At 42.0% G+C, this 17368-nt stretch overlaps 1 protein-coding gene across 3 annotated transcripts in view; it reads left to right on the top strand.

The window, feature by feature from the left end:
• Positions 1–17368, top strand: part of PTPRC (protein tyrosine phosphatase receptor type C) — a 246146-nt gene that overhangs the window by 95951 nt on the left and 132827 nt on the right. For 2 of the 3 annotated variants that reach the window (XM_029618223.1, XM_029618222.1), the window contains exon 3: positions 2677–2715. In XM_029618223.1, coding sequence (XP_029474083.1) covers positions 2677–2715 — 39 coding nt within the window. Of the gene's footprint in view, positions 1–2676; positions 2716–15976; positions 16103–17368 lie in introns of all 3 variants that reach the window. The other variant, XM_029618221.1, reaches the window with a different exon arrangement.

Raw genomic sequence — 17368 nt, 5'->3', positions numbered from 1 at the left:
CCACATGTTAATCGGAACTGGAATCCGAACCGATTCTGGTTCCGATTCACATCTCTAATATACGTGTCCCGCAAGACTCAGCCCTCTCAGCAGCACTATTCAATATTTACATGCACCCACTATTTAAACCACAAACCTAGGAATAATTTTCTTCTTGTATGTTGACAACATGCAGTTTTACATCCCACTCTCCAGATCATATGAAATATAGCTTCATACTTTCTAAATATATAAATGCAATACAACAAGACTTTCACAACTTAAACTAATATTAAATCATAAAAAGACTGAAATCATTTGGCTGAGTAAAAATTAATCGATAGTTAAACCACCTGCCCTTAACCTGGGTAATTTTCAAATTAATCCCTCAAATCAAGTATGGGATTTAGGAATGCAGCTAGATGAAAACCTTACAATGAAAATGCACATCAATAAACTAAACAAAACAGGTTATGCCAAATTGCATATTTTACACCGGTTGAAACCTTTATTAACTTTTGCAGACTTCCGCACTATATTGCAAACTCTTATTTATTTATTTATATATAGACTTTTCTATGCCGGTGTTTGGAACCAGGACCTTCACATCAGTTTACAATCTCTACAGCATTCATACATAAAAATGCGTTAAGACAATCCTTACAATACAAATAGTTATTATAAAAACTTCATCAAAGATGAAGGTAAACTAAAATTATCTAAAAACTAGCAAAATATATTAAAAATCAGTAAAAATATTAAATAAACAGTACATTAATCACAGTCACCATCACGCTTATAAATGTGAATAGGTATCTTTCACATTCACTGTTCTACAATCTACACCTTCCTTAAAAGCTTGATTAAAAAGCCATGTTTTCAATGATTTTCTAAAGTGTTTAAGATTTGTCTCCAAGCTTAATTCTTGAGGCATCGTATTCCAGAGTTTGGGCCCAGCTAAGGATATGGCTCTTTCTCTAACTGAGGTTAATTTTGCAGATGTCATCGAAGGTATAGATAGTAAACCCTTGTTCGCTGATCTTAAGTTGCATTGTGGGACATGTAAACTGCAAGTCCTAAAAAGGCTTAAACCCCTCCTGTTTTTCCATGACTTCAGGACTGTCCTCCAAGCCACACTCTTTGCCAAGATTGACTACTGCAACTCACTTCTTCTGGGGCTTCCACTCTCATCCACAAAACCATTGCAGATGCTCCAGAATGCAGCAGCTAGAGTCTTGTCCAATACAAATCGCAGAGATCACATCTCCCCCATCTTAAAGAACCTACATTGGCTGCCAATAAACTATCGAATCTTACACAAATCCCTTACCATAATCCACAAAACGATCCACAAACAACACCCGTTGGACCTCCAATTCCCCCTCAAACTTCATTCCTCATCCAGACCCATCAGGGAATCATACAAAGGATCTCTCCATGTACCTCCTAACAAAACTTCACGCCACACCGCAACCAAAGAAAGAGCATTCTCGATAGCAGGTCCCTCTATTTGGAACAATTTACCTCCGGACCTCAGACAGGAACCCTGCCTACAAACATTTCGAAAAAAACTTACAACCTGGCTATTTAGCCAAGCTTTCCCTTAATCTATTCACTTTCGGAACTCCACATCTCAAGCCTACAGGACAACTTACATAGTGATACCCTTTTTATCACAATGGTTATCCCTCTGTCATTCTCTTTCTTCTATTCCCAAGTTCGATCTCCTTGTTATATGTAACTTTTTTACCTCCTCTGATTATTTTACTGTTAAATGATTGATAATAATGTTTTTTTCCCCTTGATCCATGTAAACCGATTTGATATGACACCTGTCATGAAGGTCGGTATATAAAAGAATTAAATACATAAATAAATAAAATGTAGTCTTATTGTGGCATTTAGCCATTCTGCTTGTTCTCCAGAGATTGCTTTATGTATTAGACATAGGGGCAGATATTCAAAGGCTACACACGTAACCCAAGAAAATCTGCCCCTGCGCACGCCGAGCCTATTTTGCATAGGTTCGGTGGTGTGCACAAGCCCCGGGACACAAGTATGTCCCGGGACTTGCAAAAAGGGGCGGCCTGAGGTGGGTCTGGGGGCGTGGTGGTGGTCCGGGGGCAGGGCCGGGGGCGTTCCTGAGTCCTCCGGCACAGTGGCCGTGCTGGAAGTTTGCATGCCGGCACCTGGCCGGCACGCGTATGTTACGCCTGCCTAACAGGCGTAACTCGCCGAAATAAGGTAGGGGGAGGATTTAGTTAGGGCTGGGGGGTGGGTTAGTGGAAGGGAGGGAAAGGTAGGGGGGAGGCGAAAAAAAGTTCCCTACGAGGCCGCTCCGATTTTGGAGCTGCCTCGGAGGGAACGGGGAAAGCCATCGGGGCTTCCCTAGGGTTCGGCGTGCACAAGTGTGCACCCCTTTGCGCACGCCGACCTCAGATTTTATAACATGCGCGCGCGCACAAATATACCCCACAAAAATGTACCCCGCACGCGTAACTTAAAAAATCTGCCCCATAGTGTTTTGTATTGAATTCTCTTTTGAACTGGCAGCATGTGCATGGATTTTATAACATGCGCGTGCATCCATGTGCGTGCACTGGGAACCGCGTGCACATGGATGGGCATTGCTTTTAAAATTGACCCCTAGGTATATATACTGTATTTCAAATAATTTATCACCTTTTATTCTTTTAGGACAAGAAAGTACCACTGTGAAAACAGCAGATTATTCTGGTAAGCTAATTGTTTTGACACATTTTGTTAAATTTGTACATTGCAGCTTGAGTTGTCTGTGAATGCTAAAGGCCTGATCAGGATTTTAGTGTTTGTTTTTTTTTATCTTACATCAGATTAAAATGATTTAAACTAAATGATTTCAGGGGTCTTAGGAAGAAAGGTGTTTGTGCATCCTGCAACTGATGGAAATCTTGTAGGACCAATGCAATTTTCAATTGATTCAGCATGAAATTAGATTTTGGTCAATTCCAGTAATGAGGGATGATCTGGACAGGTGGAAGGAATCTCTTGTGCTAAGGTTTACTTGTCTCCTAGACCCAGATAGGAGCGAGCTACGAGCTTCAACATAAGGCATCGATTTAACTCAAAGGCGTTATTAATGCCAGATCAAGGCACTAATATCATGTTGGACTACTGAAAGTTTGCAGTCTAAGCAATCAAGGAATCAAGAAAGCTTACTAATATTCTAACATTTAATTCCAAACTAAAGAATGAGGTCTTTAATTACAATCTCCTGTTTAGAAAAAAAATACCTATTTGTTTTGTGTAAGGGCTCCGCCTATAAGTTCTTGTTTATTGTGAACCGATGCGATGTGCGAACGGACATCGGTATATAAGAGACTTTAAATAAATAAATAAAATAAATAAATATTTTGATTACATCATATTTTTTCTGTTTGTCTGAAACTCTTTTCAGCCAAAGTCAAGACAGTAATGGTCCTTCTCTAGTTTTGAATGCCAGAGGGATTTGCTGAAAATGTTTATTGATGTTTTTATATAATTTGAGGTAAAGAAGCTCAGGTTACGGCTGCTAAATGAGTTTGAAGGTATAAATATTATTAGTACATTTCTCTGTGCCCCTAAAAGTTTAAAATGTGTGTTTGTCATGAACTCATTGGGGTAGATTTGCAAAGGGTTACATGCGTAATATACTCGCGTAACCCTTTAAAAACCCTGCTGTGTGCGCCGAGCCTATTTTGCATAGGCTCAGTGGCGCGCACAAGCCCCAGGACGCGCGTATGTCCTGGGGCTTTGAAAAAGGGGCGGGAAGGGGATGGGGCCGTGGGTGTGGCGCTGGTCCTGGGGCGGTCCAGGGGTGGGACCGAGGCCTCCGGCACAGAGGCCATGCCGAGGGATGGTGCGCCGGCAGCCGGCCAGCGCGAGCAAATTACACACAAGTTACGCCAGAGGCAGGCGTAACTCCTGAAACAAAGGTAGGGGGAGGTTTAGGTAGGGCTGGGGGGTGGGTTAGATAGGGGAAGGGAGGGGAAGATGGGGGAGTGGAGGGAACGGGGAAAACCATCGGGGCTCCCCTAGGGCTCGGCATGTGCAAGGTGCACAAGTGTGCACCCCCTTGTGCGCGCCGACCCCGGATTTTCTAACATGCGTGTGCGGTAGTGCACGCATGTTATAACACGCGGGTACATTTGTGCGTGCCGGGTAGCACGCACAAATGTACCTCGCGCGCACCGAATCGAAAATCTGCCCAATTGTGTAGCAGGCAACAGCTCTGACATTAGAGCAACCAGTATTTAAGAAACAAACAAACAAAAAACAGTCAAAAAAACCCCAACCTTCCCCCACATCAGCACTCAGTACTCCCATTTTTACTAGATGAAAAGTCTTCAACAAACTCATCACAATGATGAAAACTTCAGATGCCAGTAGTTTTGACAAACAAGTCTGCAGTACTGAAGACACTATTTGATCTCTGGTTTTACCCTTGCTTCCTTGCCACTGAGATCATTTGCTATCATTCAATGTTTTCTAGGAGGCTGATCTGGCATTATTTAGCTGGATAAGTAGGAGCAGATTCGACTAAGTGGTGGCAGCTGAATATCCAGTCCCGTTCAGCAGCCACCCCTTAGCCCGATAAGTACTTATCTGGCTTATTAGTTAACCGGATAAGTGATGGAGGGGATGTAGGTGTAACGAGGAGGAGTTTCTTATCCAGTTAAGTGCTGATATTTTGACTTATCTGGCTAATTTAACTGGTTAAACTAAACTTGCTCAATAGCAGGCCTAAAGTCAGCCAGATAAACTTTACCCGGCTAACTAGGAATTTATCTGGGTATATTCAGTGACATGGCTGTGCCGCTGAATATCCTGGTTGAGTTAGCTGGATAAGTCTTATCTGGCTTACTGTTTTTTTTTAAAGTTATTTTTTGCCTCAGTCACTTTAACTGGGTACCTGAGCTATGCATTCAAATTTGCCTTTCTATATGGAATCACTCCAAATCATGTCTATAAATCATATTGTAAATCAACGTCATATGTATATATAAGTCTTATAAGGATGTGGAGCCCAGATATTTTCATTTGTTATTTTTCATTGGGGAGGAGTCTTTTTCTTTTTTTTTTCTTTGGTTTCTTTTGTTTTAATGTTTATTTCAGTTTGGTTAATTTGCCAAATAAGTTGCCAAATATAAACATAAGGAAAAAAAAAATACAATAAACCCCACCCCTCCCCTTAAAGGATTTTTCCCCAGGCTCCCATTGTGCCACCCTGAACCCTCTGACTTCCTACCCCTTCAATGAGATGGATCCTTGACCTACCAGAATGGGCTGAGCCAAGCCCAGTCAGGGCCTGCCCTGGCCTGTCTACAACCCCAGAAGCCAGCTGGGGCTGAGGACATCCCTGGCTCTCACTTATCCCTTCCACAGGGGACCTGGTAGGAAAATGGTGAAACAACAATCCCTGCAACGCCTTAAAAATGGCACCTAGTCAAGTCGTCATGACATTGGCATCAAAATGGCACTGTCTCAGGGCCGGCTGGTGCCATTTTCTTGTATGTCTATATAAACATATGGCCCTACAAGAAAATGTCCCTGGCCAGCTCTGAGACTGACACCATTTTGATGTCACTCTGCTGCCACTCTCAAGATGGCATAATTGTTAAAGAGTTGTGACGACAGGAATGAGTGGGGAATGCTCCTGCTCCTTTCTTATACCAAGATGGGCCTGGACCTACCTGCATCAGCTGAGTTGAGTAACCTGGGACCCATCTTATTGAAGGGGTAGAGGGTCAGAAAGGCCCGTGGAGGCCCTATCTGGACTCGGTTCAGTCCAGACCTGGCCTCAATGGCAAGAGCTGAGCTTTTTATTCTCAGGAAATACCGTGTGCTGTTTGCTAATAGTGCATGGTATTTCCTGAAACAAAAACACCTTAAAATGTTTGTGTTCTCATAGGGTTGATGCAATCATTTGATAATCCAAACCAAAACAAAAGTGGGCCATTTTTGTTCAGCTTCATTGTCTGACATGAATGCACATCTCTAATGACTTATGAATCTGTGTTAGTAAAAGAATTCTGCACATGTGCACAGTGCCAGTCTTTGTAAACTTCCAGCAATCCACGGTGGTTAAATAAAAAAAAAAAAGAGAGAGAAAATGGAAAGGTGAATAATAATACGTGGAATTCTGTATTTTCCTATTTATAGTGCAGTACTATAAATATTTTTCTTAGTCTATTACGGATTTGATGTCTGGAAAGAGAACTACTATCCTATACCCTTTATTTACACCTATACTTTCCATATGAATACTGCCAGCCTGCAACTTCACAACAAGCAGTGAAACCCTGCTGTCTGTAGTTACATCTGTTCTTAGTAACACTACAAGAGCGATAACCAAGAATTGCACTTCTGACAGAGCAGGTTATTACAAATCCTAGAAAAGACTGAAAGGGATTCTATTTAACTGTGTTAAATTATTTTAATGAGCTGCCACTTCATCCAGCTATATATAGCACCCTTCCTGGTAAATGCTTCTTTTTTTAATTGATTTTATATTGTTCTCCATTTAAGGCAATGGCAGAAAAAAACAGGAAAAGCACACTCATAAATAAATATAGTGATACAAATATCCATGATAATATCTGAGGCCGTAGAGAAGTGGCAGATATGAACTAAAGGATGAGAGTGAGGTACAGCAGAACAATACTCTACCACTTGCAGAGTCCTGAGTTCAAGACTGGGTAATTTTCATCATTTGGTTACAAAGGGTATTGTATTAAAAACTTTACACAGGAGTAGAAAGATGATTTAAAAAAAATTCAGCTGGACAAAAAGATAACCAACAAACGTTCACCTGAAATACCAGCAGAGTGAAATTTGAGAAGACGAGAGATGAAAGGAAACAAAAATGAACAAAATTAAAATTGTTTCATTTTCAAACCGTGCCCCGCCCTTTGCTGCCACCAAAGTTTTCAAAAGAACCCCCTCTAACCCCCCCCCCCCCCCCCGGGGATCCTCCTCAGCATCTTATCCCATTGTGGGGTCGAATGGGGCAGGAGAAATTCTGCCCCCGCCAGTCCACGAGACTCATTTTGGATTATGGCACTGATGGGACAGAATTAACTGGGAGTCACACCTACCACACTTTGACTCCATGGATGGGGTAAATTGTTTTATGGGGGAGGCAGAGGGGATGTAGACAAGCCCTGGGTGGGGAGGAAGAGAAGTATTAAAAAAAAAAAAAAAAAAAGTTTGGCGATGAGGCCCAGAATGGATTCATTTTACATTTCATTTGGTTTTTCTATTTCTTTATTTTCATTTAGTTTTATTTTGTTTCACCCCTCCCCCGAAAATCTAAACAACAACAACAACAACAACAAAAAATAGGGTTTTTAACAGGCCTTTAAAAGTTTTAAAACAGCCTTCCATCCGCAGCTCAAATGGCAGAGAGTTACAGATTTCTGGGGTTACTATGGATAATGCACGTTCTCGCGTCTTGACTGGTCTGGCATGTTTCATGCTGGGAACTTCCAATAATCTATGGGAGGATCTAAGGCTACGCATTGAATTATATATGAGCAAGAGTGAATTCACCCACGGGCAAGAACCGAAGGCAAACAACTTGTGGACTAAAGAAAAACTTTTATAGGTAACTCTCCACTGTACTGGATGCCAGTTCAGCTCCTGAAGAATCAGGGTAATGCGCTCTCTCATTGAGTTACCCCAAATTATCCTAGCAGCACTGCATTCTGTAAAAGCTGCAATGCTCACAGTGTTGAAATGGGAAGACCAATATATGAAGAAATGCAATAGTCTGAGGGGCATAATCAAGACCTGTACTACAAGATGAAAGTCCAATCGAGATAAAAAAAAAAAAAAAAGGTTATAGAAGCCAGAGCGGGTGACGGATTTGACCTGGGAATTAAATGTCAGACCAGTCTATCGTTAGTCCAAAACGTCTCACTTGGATGCAGTGCTGCATGACGTGTTAAGGAAGGCAACATTTTGGGATTAACCTGGTGTTTCATGGATCCTGAGATTTGGGGAATTTGGGAACACCATAGAAATAACCAGTCCATGAGTTACTAGGAGCTACTTTATATTAGAACTTTGTAAACTGGCCAACATCTGTAATTTTTCAGACAGGATCAGGGAGATGATTCTGTAAGGATAATTACTTTCTGCCAATATCCTTTTTTTGTTAAATTTGCCAAGCCATAATCCAAATTTGGATCAGGTAGATTTTTATTGTAGTACCTTCGATAACCTGTAGGCTATAAATTCCCTTCCACATCTGATGAGTCAGAGATTCTGAAAATACTTTAATTCACCTTTTCCTAATAATAAAATTACATTATAATGAGCTGCTTTACCCATAGGCACAAAGTGCTCAAAGGTCTATTTCATTAAAAATTCAAAAGTACTTTTGTAATCTTATTTAAACACTTTCTTCTCCAGCCCATTAACTCTCAAAAATTCAATACAATTTTTTAAAATCTTGTACCCTGTTGTAATTCCCTTTCTCTTATAAAAGAATGACTCTCTGGCTCCAGTCACCTTTTTAAGAATTTCACAACATTTCAGCTCATCTTCAAATTAATGTTAAGGCTGATAATTAGATCGAATCTGTCTTTAGAATTAACAAGTAACTAACAAAATGAAATATATTTATTTACAAGTTGGAAATGTATTTATTTAAAAGCATTTATGATCAGAAAATCTGAAAAGTTTATTGGTGGGGTAGCTAATAAGGGCAACCAGGACTCTAGGCCTCCCCCGCATTGGCCCCCTTTACAAATTGCCCACTTCATATGAACCCCCCACCCCCCACCAAACACCCCCACATTGGAAATCTCAAAGGCTTCAACTTTATTAGCATAACAATAGTTACGCCCAAACCAAACTTGACATTTATATCTGCCCCAGTGGTCATCCACCTCACTCCAGCAAGATACAACACCACCAGGCCACCCAGCCTGGAGGCACCAGCAGCACACAGCTGCTCCCATGAGACCTCCACCACAGCCCAGTAAGGGGTCCCACCCAATGTGGCTGAACCCAATCACATCCAAATCACTGAGTACTCAGCTTTGAAGTACCTAGTGGATCTTTCAACAGTAGCCATATCCCAGCAAGGCTCTATAAAGGGCGAGTGGGAGTGATGCACAGACCCAACGCTGAAAGGCAAAAAGGTGGTCCTCACTCCTGTACCCTGCCCCTAGGGACCACCTTAATTCCCTTGATGCACTGGGATACAACCAATCAGGGCTCCAAAAGAGCCACTGCATAGTTTGAATCTCCAGTGCAACAAGGGCCCAGCCCAATGGCTCTAACACTCCCAAATCACTCACTGTCCTGCACGGGGTGGCGAGCTAGGCCTGGTACCCACATTATCATGGGCATCCTGAGTTGTGGCATTTATTAATCACTTTACAGATAATAATTTGCGCCCAAAGCAATGTACAAAAATAAAATATCCAATTCATTGGATCATTTAAAGGGCCCACAGTGGGAAAAGCCACAATGCCCATTGATGCATTCATACACCTTGGCCCTATATTAGGGTTTGCCTGACGTCCCTATTTTGCCTCAGCAATGGGTCTCCTGTCTAGCAGTGCATGTTGCAGCATTCCTGATTTCCTGCCTTGTCAAGCCTTGTCTTCTCATCTAGCCTTGCCTTCCACTCCAGCCTCGTTCAGCCTTGCTTTCCACTTCAATCCTTGTCTAGTCTTGTACTCCAGTCCAGCCTCATCCAGCTTTGCCTTCCACTCCAACCTCATCCAGCCTTGTCTTCCAGTCCAGCCTTGTCTTCTTTGTTTGTCCTTCCAATATCTTCAGTGTGTCTTTGTTCACCCTTGGCCTGACCTCTTGCTTTGAACCTGAACACGATTGCTTGCTGCCTGGACCTCACTATTTTTGCCTGCTGCCTGCCCCAAACTTGTCCCTTCTCTGACTCTACTAAGCCTGCTGCCTACTCTGACTCTAGTGTGTCTCTGGATTCTAGTTACCACTTCTTCCCTAGAGACCTGCCTAAGCCTTGCCGGCTGCCAGAATCCAAGGGTTCAACCTCTGAAGAGTTGGCTGGTAAAGGTGAAGCTCCAGACTGTTCTGCTACAGGGTACGCTCACCAGCTGCCAGCATAAGCCTTGGGGTTTTGCCCTCGAGGCTGTGTCAACTATGCCATAGCACTGAGGGCTCACACACCCACTATTCACAGATTGCTGAGACCATGAGCTTGGTGGACTCGCCTCCTACCTCCGCCATTGCCAGCCTAGCACACCAGCTTCAACAGCAGCAGGACCAACTGAATACCATTCCTGGCCTGCTCCAGCTCCTGCCCTGCCCCTACTCCCATGATTCACTTGACTTCACCTCCACAGTAGAATGGGAATCTTAGAAGCTGTAAAGGGTTTCTCAACCAATGTCAAATGCAATTTGAGTTGCAGGCACCCTTGTTTCCAACAGACTAAGTCAAGGTAACATATTCTTTCCTTGCTGGGTGGCACCACATTGGCTTGGGCCTCCCTCCCTTTGGGAAATGGATGACCCACTCTTGGGAGATATGCAAGAGTTCTGACAAATATTTGACGAGCCAGGTCGCATGATTTCCAAGGCTTCTGAACTCCTCAGATTAGGCAAGGTTCCCAGTCTATAGGGGAATATGCAATACATTTCCGCACCTTGGCTTCTGAACTCCAGTGAGACAGCAACAGCCTGATTGCGATTTTCAGACAAGGACTTTCAGGAGGTGACTGGTAAAGGTGAAGCTCCAGACTGTCCCGCTATAGAATGCATTTGCTAGCTGCCAGTGTAGGCCACAGGGGTTCACCCTCGAGGCTGTGACAACTACATCACACCACTGAGGGTTCACACATCCACTAGTCCTTACACAGGGCATAACTGCAAAGAAGCAGGGACAAGAGCTATTGTTTGTCCCCAGATATTGGAACTCTTGTAATCAGATTAAAGTAATCCAGTAGGAAGCGAGGAGTTGAATAGAGACTGAGGATTTGTGCATAAAGGGTCCATCTCTACTTTTCTTTCTATGTGCCCCTGGGTATCAAGTAAAGGATCCATCCCGCCCAGGAATTATTCTATTTAGGAGAACAAGAACAATATTTAATGGATAAAGGAAAAAAATTTGAAATCACAAAGGGGCGGATTTTAAGAGCCCTGCTCGCCTAAATCCGCCCAAAACCGGGCGGATTTAGGCGAGCAGGGCCCTGCGCGCCGGGAAGCCTATTTTACATAAGCCTACCGGCGCGCGCAGAGCCCCGGGACTCGCGTAAGTCCCGGGGTTCTCCGAGGGGGGCGTGTCGGGGGCGGTCCCGGTCGTCGCGGCGTTTTCGGGGCGTGTCGGCAGCGTTTTGGGGCGGGTACGGGGGCGTGGCTACGGCCCGGGGCGGTCCGGGGGCGTGGCCGCGCCCTCCGTACCCGCCCCCAGGTTGCGTCCCGGCGCGCAGGAGGCCCGCAGGCGCGCGGGGATTTACGCCTCCCGGAGGGAGGCGTAAATCCCCCAACAAAGGTAAGGGGGGGGTGTAGACAGGGCCGGGTGGGTGGGTTAGGTAGAGGAAGGGAGGGGAAGGTGAGGGGAGGGCGTTAGAGGATTCCCTCCGAGGCCGCTCCGATTTCGGAGCGGCCTTGGAGGGAACGGGGGTAGGCTGCGCGGCTCGGCGCGCGCCGGCTATACAAAATCCATAGCCTTGCGCGCGCCGATCCAGGTTTTTAGCAGATACGCGCGGCTCCGCGCGTATCTACTAAAATCCAGCGTACTTTTGTTTGCGCCTGGAGCGCAAACAAAAGTAGGCTATTCGCGCTCCTTTTAAAATCCGCCCCAAAGTGTTTGGCATAATTAATGTATCTCACATTTATTTAATGATATTTATATATATATTGCTTCACTGATTAAAAATCACTGAAAGCGGATTAACCATCATCTTCACAAAAATACTTGTGGCAGTATATAACTAGTATATACAAGCAAAAAACATTTAATGGGAATGTTGTCTTGCAGTAAATCTCGCACTGTGGGGCCAATGCACTAAAAGTTAGCATGTAAACTAAGGCCATTTAGCCTGAACAGAAAATAGCTTGTTATGCACCATCGATTTCAAACAATTCTGTGTGTAACTCCATATAGGCTTAACTAGGTGCATGGAGATCTACTATAGTATTTTGTAATCTCCGCATATCTGTCCATGCAGATTATAAAATATGTGTATATCCATCTCCCTATATATGCCCATATGTTTCAGTACGCACAAATATTTTTCAATCCAATGAAAGGTGTACTTTCTCTTTTTAATAAACATACATGTGTATATTTTACACATGAAAGAAACATAACATATGCATAAAACCCTGCTTTATATATAAAAATAGGTGGGGGGCATATTCAGTAAGTCATTGAAGTGAAAACTTATTCAGCTAAAGTTAGCTGGATAACTTGTCCTAGATATTCAGTGGGATAAAGGTCCCACTGAATATCCCTGATTAAAGATTTTCAAAGCTAGTTGTAGCCGGATAACTTTAAATCTAACTGTGCAAATTTTGAATAGAAACGGTTATAAAGTTATTCGGCTATAATTGGCTACATTAAAAAAAGAATGTAACCAGTTAAGAGGAGTAGTAAAACTTAAAAAAAAAAAAAAAAAAGGACTGCAGACCTAATTCCCTTAACGTCCCCCACCCGAGTCCAATGCTTGGCCCTTCTGGACTGAACCTGCAGCACCCCACACCTCACAAAAAAGCCCTTTCCTTTTGTTTACAAACCTATGTCACGTCCAGTCCCAGTTTCACTACTTCCCCCACCAACCCAAACCTATACCTTCCCACCCTACTGGTACCTTCATTTCCTGTTCTATTCAGCTCGGCTCGCGGGAGTGATCTACTGCGACCGGGCCCGTGGCTTCTGACGTCACTTAGCAGTCACACTGGAAACATAGAAGCCTACACGTAGAAGCATAAGCAACCAGCGTAGCTGCTAGGCGACGTCAGAAGCCACAGGGCTGGGTTGCAGTAGGCCACTGTCACAACCCAGGCTGGAAAAAAAGAGGAAATGAAAGTACCAGAAGGGTGGGATGGTATAGGTTTAGGTCTGGGGGGGACGGGGACCCATGGAAAACATCAATAGACAGCTCCTTTCAAGTCAACCCTGACCACCTGAGATTGCCCGAATCCTCCCAGCAAATACCGGTTGCCCCTCAAGGCACCACCGCCAACAGGCTGGTCCCTCCTGATGCAGATGAAAATCAGCATCCTGTGAAATGGTAAGCTCTCATTCTGAAGGGATGGGAGGAACCTATGAAGTGAATAATTTGAGAGATGGAGCAGAACTTGGAGGCGGGGGGGGGGGGGGGGGTTGAAAGGGCTGGGATTGTCTCAAGAATAAAGGGAGGATTGATTGGGTCAGCTTTGGGAAGGTAGGAAAATGCCCCTTGTTCTGGGAAGAGTAGGTTGGCAAATGTATGAATGTAGTACACGAGTCAATGAACTTACCATTTCTACCAATTAGTCCACCAGTTCACCCAGTCCATCTGCAGTTCATTGAGGCCTTCCTGGTCGTTCAGCCTGAACTCTCCCCCCCCCCCACTCCCACTTCATCCAGACTTCCCACCTGTCAGTACTACATAAGAAATACATTTAATGTCACTAGGGACCTTTGTTTTAAGTTTTTATTTTATTTTCCCTGGGAATTTTAATGTTATAACAAAAAAGAATCATTGGAAAAATGACTTTGTTATAACAAGAGAAAAATCAGCGGAAAAGTAATTTTTCCACTGATGTTTTTGTTAGAACATTGAATTCCCAGGAAAAATAAAGTAACTGAAAATGAAGCAGGTGTAAAAATGACAACTTGCATGAGTAACGACCTCACCCAGAAAAGCCACCAGACCACCCCTTTTTTTATTCGTCTATATATAAGCATGAAAGTGAAAATATGTGCGTATCTTAGATTTTTCTAAAATACGAAATATGCGAGTAGAGGCCACTTAGGCACATATATGCAAATTTTTACACGTGTATTTTGAAAATTTGTCTTTCAGTGAGCACATCTAAGCTATTTTGATTGTATAGAACAGAGAGAGAGTACTGTGCTAGTGCACTAAAAATTAAATTAGTACAAAGAAAACAGAGAAAGTAAATTGAAAGGCATGAGGCTTCATAAGGGTAAAGATTTTATTTTATCATTTCTGTGCAATTAGTTTTCTTTTGTCTACTTTAGATTTGCTTCCTGCCTGACCCTACTGATTGCTTGAAAAAAAAAATCCTGTTTGCACTGCACGTTAATTCTGTAATACACTAAGGATGAATGAAACAAAACTGAATTTAAATGAAATTTTACATTATTTTATGAAAATTTGTGCTTTTCTCCAAAATGTTGACATAGAAATCCATTAAATTATGGGTAAGGATATCTGATACACGTATAAATATTCTTCTTGGCAAAATGAATGAGGAAAAATAATTTCCAAATACCCCCACAAAATGTATGATAAGCATGGAATGAATTTTTGAGCCCAAATTAAAGCAATATCTATAGATATGTAAAAATAAATAAATAAATATTTATTTATTTATAATTTGCTAAAATTTGGATTGGAAAATGAATAGTTTGTTCATTTGCAGTGGAGAGTACTGTATACTAATATAATATTAAATTGCCTATTTGACTAATTTCAAATATAGGGGGGTATCATTTATATAGCTGCGTTAGGTATTTAGTGCACAGTAAAGAGCCTAACACTGCAAGATTGTGCAGTATTTCAAATTCCATGCATTATCTCTCCCCCCCCCAATACTGCAAAAATGGTAATGAACTGTTATGCATGCAAATGCATGTAAAGTAACTTATTACTTGGAAATGTCATTGAAATCAAATAACACTGCTTGCCTCAAAATTAGCAAGACTCGTTACTGATGTAAAATTAGCTACATCAACTTGGAGCATTGGAATGCTAATGGTCATCTCAATGTTTCTGGTGCCATTTTGTTAAAGGGGCCTATTGACCTTCATAGCGATTCTCCCCATTCCCAGTGGAGGAAAAACCCTGTTAATTTGATGAGATCCCCTGTCTCAACCCTGCTGTTCACATAAAAAAAAAAAAAAGCTTGTGGTACAAGCCCCTCCCCTTCTGTCTACTCTATCCCCTTTTTAAAAAAAATATATCTCCTGCTAAAGCCTTCACCACCCTCCAAGGCTGGTGAGCTCCCCTTTCCTCTCCAAAGTCTCCTTTACTGTACTTTATAAACCCCTGGTGGCCTATTAGAAGCTGGAGTGCCTCCTGCACTCTTGGCCCGGTGCCATCATTTTCAATATGGCACCATATGGCTGCTTTTAGACTTTTGCATCTATCATATGATAGGGGAAAAAGTACAAAAGCAGCTGGGTGATGTCATATTGAAAATGACAGTACAGGGCCGAGAGCCTAGGGGGCACTGTGCCTCACAGGACTATGAAGGATTTTTAAGGTACATCAAGGGAGGAGTTTGGGGGGGAAGACTGGGATGGAATATGGGATTCACTGGCCTTGGAAGGGGCAGAGGCTTTGGGAGGGTTTATTTTGCAAAAATAAAACAAAACAAAAAAAAAACCCTTTTATTATTTCTATCATTGGGGCCATTTTAGGGGGCAGCTGAGGCCTCAATGATGCCCCCCCCATCAGGCCCCAAGATAATTTGTCTTCTCTGAAAAGTTGTTGTGAGGGTTGATTGGCCCCTTTAACAAGCTGACAGCCCCAGGCTGTGAGGCCACTATCATATGAGCTCCTCTGGGGCCAGCTAAGCTATGGTATTTTTCCTGGTGGTATTTTACCACGTGGGAAAATTCCATGGAATTCAGTAAGCTTCAGTATGGAGTGCGGCAGCTTATTGAATCCTGCGGTATTTTTCCCCCCTCCAGGAAAAATACTGCCACTTGGAAATGATCCCCATAATTGGATGGCAAGACATAACATAAGAATGAAGAACACTAACAAATATACTATCAAACTTATTTAACATCTTGCTTTACCCTTTGCAGGAATAAATAACATATTCACAGCTGCAACAGGACTTGCACACTCCACTTCACCTCTACACGCAAATACCTCTCTGGGATCCGAGAGTACTGGAATTCCTGCACGCATTTCCACCAAACAAAATCAAAGTAATTTTACTTGCACACCTACTGGATGAGCTTTGTATGAACTACTGGGAAGCATAAGCAATAACTGAATTTAGTAGTCTTTGCAGGTTGAAATACTTGTTATTGGATCAACATGACAATTATTCAAAGATATGTTTGCATATGGGCTTTCAAGGCCATGTGGTCCCCTGGTGCATATGTGGCCAGAATCCAGCTTTCCTCAGGATTAATAGCTCTACCAGAACTCTGCATTAGCAGTTGGTTATAATTCGGCTTATTTTAGATCTTTGTGAGCTCTATTTACAAAGAGGATTTCACAATGGACATAGAATGAAATGAACCTATTTTAAAAGCAGAGTGCATGAATATGAAATAGTTTAATAAAATAAAGAGAAAGTTAATACAGCATGGAAGGAATGGTGCCCACACAACACACTTTGCAAACAATGGTTCTTTGGGTCACTTTAGAATGATAAAATAAAAGGATGATTTTGCTGTTCATGTCCATGCAGTGTTATTTTACATCTTCGGTTTTCTGATTTTGGTTATTAAAATTTGCCTTGATCACTGTAGAATTGTAAAAGTGTCCTACTATGAACAGAGTGCCCCTCAAATACATGTAACATTATTAGATCTAACATTGGCATCATGCTTTTCATTCCACACATTTTAAGAAGTAAAAATCACAATTTAGATGGATATGAAAGTAACTATTATTTTAGGGAAATAGAAGTTATTTCTGCTGTGAACATGGCTTAATATGTTTCCATATTAGACATGTCACTTGTTTATAGTAATCCTTATATGGGCTTAGGAAGTTATTTTAAAGTGCTGCTACATTACCACTGCTTAAAACTGTAATTACAGTTATAGAAATGCATATGCATCAAGATTCCTATATCAAAAATACACTAGAATAACTGCTGTATTTTATACTTAATTTACTTCATAGACAGTGAATTTCTTCTTTTGAAGTTCTCTTTTTAAACTACGGAAATTCATTTTAAAATAGGAGTTTAAATCAAATAGGGCAACATAGCAAAAGGGCTTTATTAGTACTTAGCACTCTCTGTCTAGGTTAAAAAAAACCTTTGTACTGTAAAGACATGACTAATTAATAGTTTTCATTTTTATAACATCCTCCACAGAATTTCAATTTGCTTTATGACTATTCTTAAAATCAATTGGAAAGCCATCTATCCTTCAGTATTATAATGATGAAGTCACTGCATATTGAATAATACTGTAATTATCTACAGAACAAGGAAGCAATTGTATTCATAGTAC

Source organism: Rhinatrema bivittatum, chromosome 10, assembly GCF_901001135.1.
Source record: "Rhinatrema bivittatum chromosome 10, aRhiBiv1.1, whole genome shotgun sequence".
NCBI classification, from domain to species: domain Eukaryota; kingdom Metazoa; phylum Chordata; class Amphibia; order Gymnophiona; family Rhinatrematidae; genus Rhinatrema; species Rhinatrema bivittatum.
Note: the sequence above shows the minus strand (reverse complement) of the source record. Positions and strands in the feature narration are given on the sequence as shown.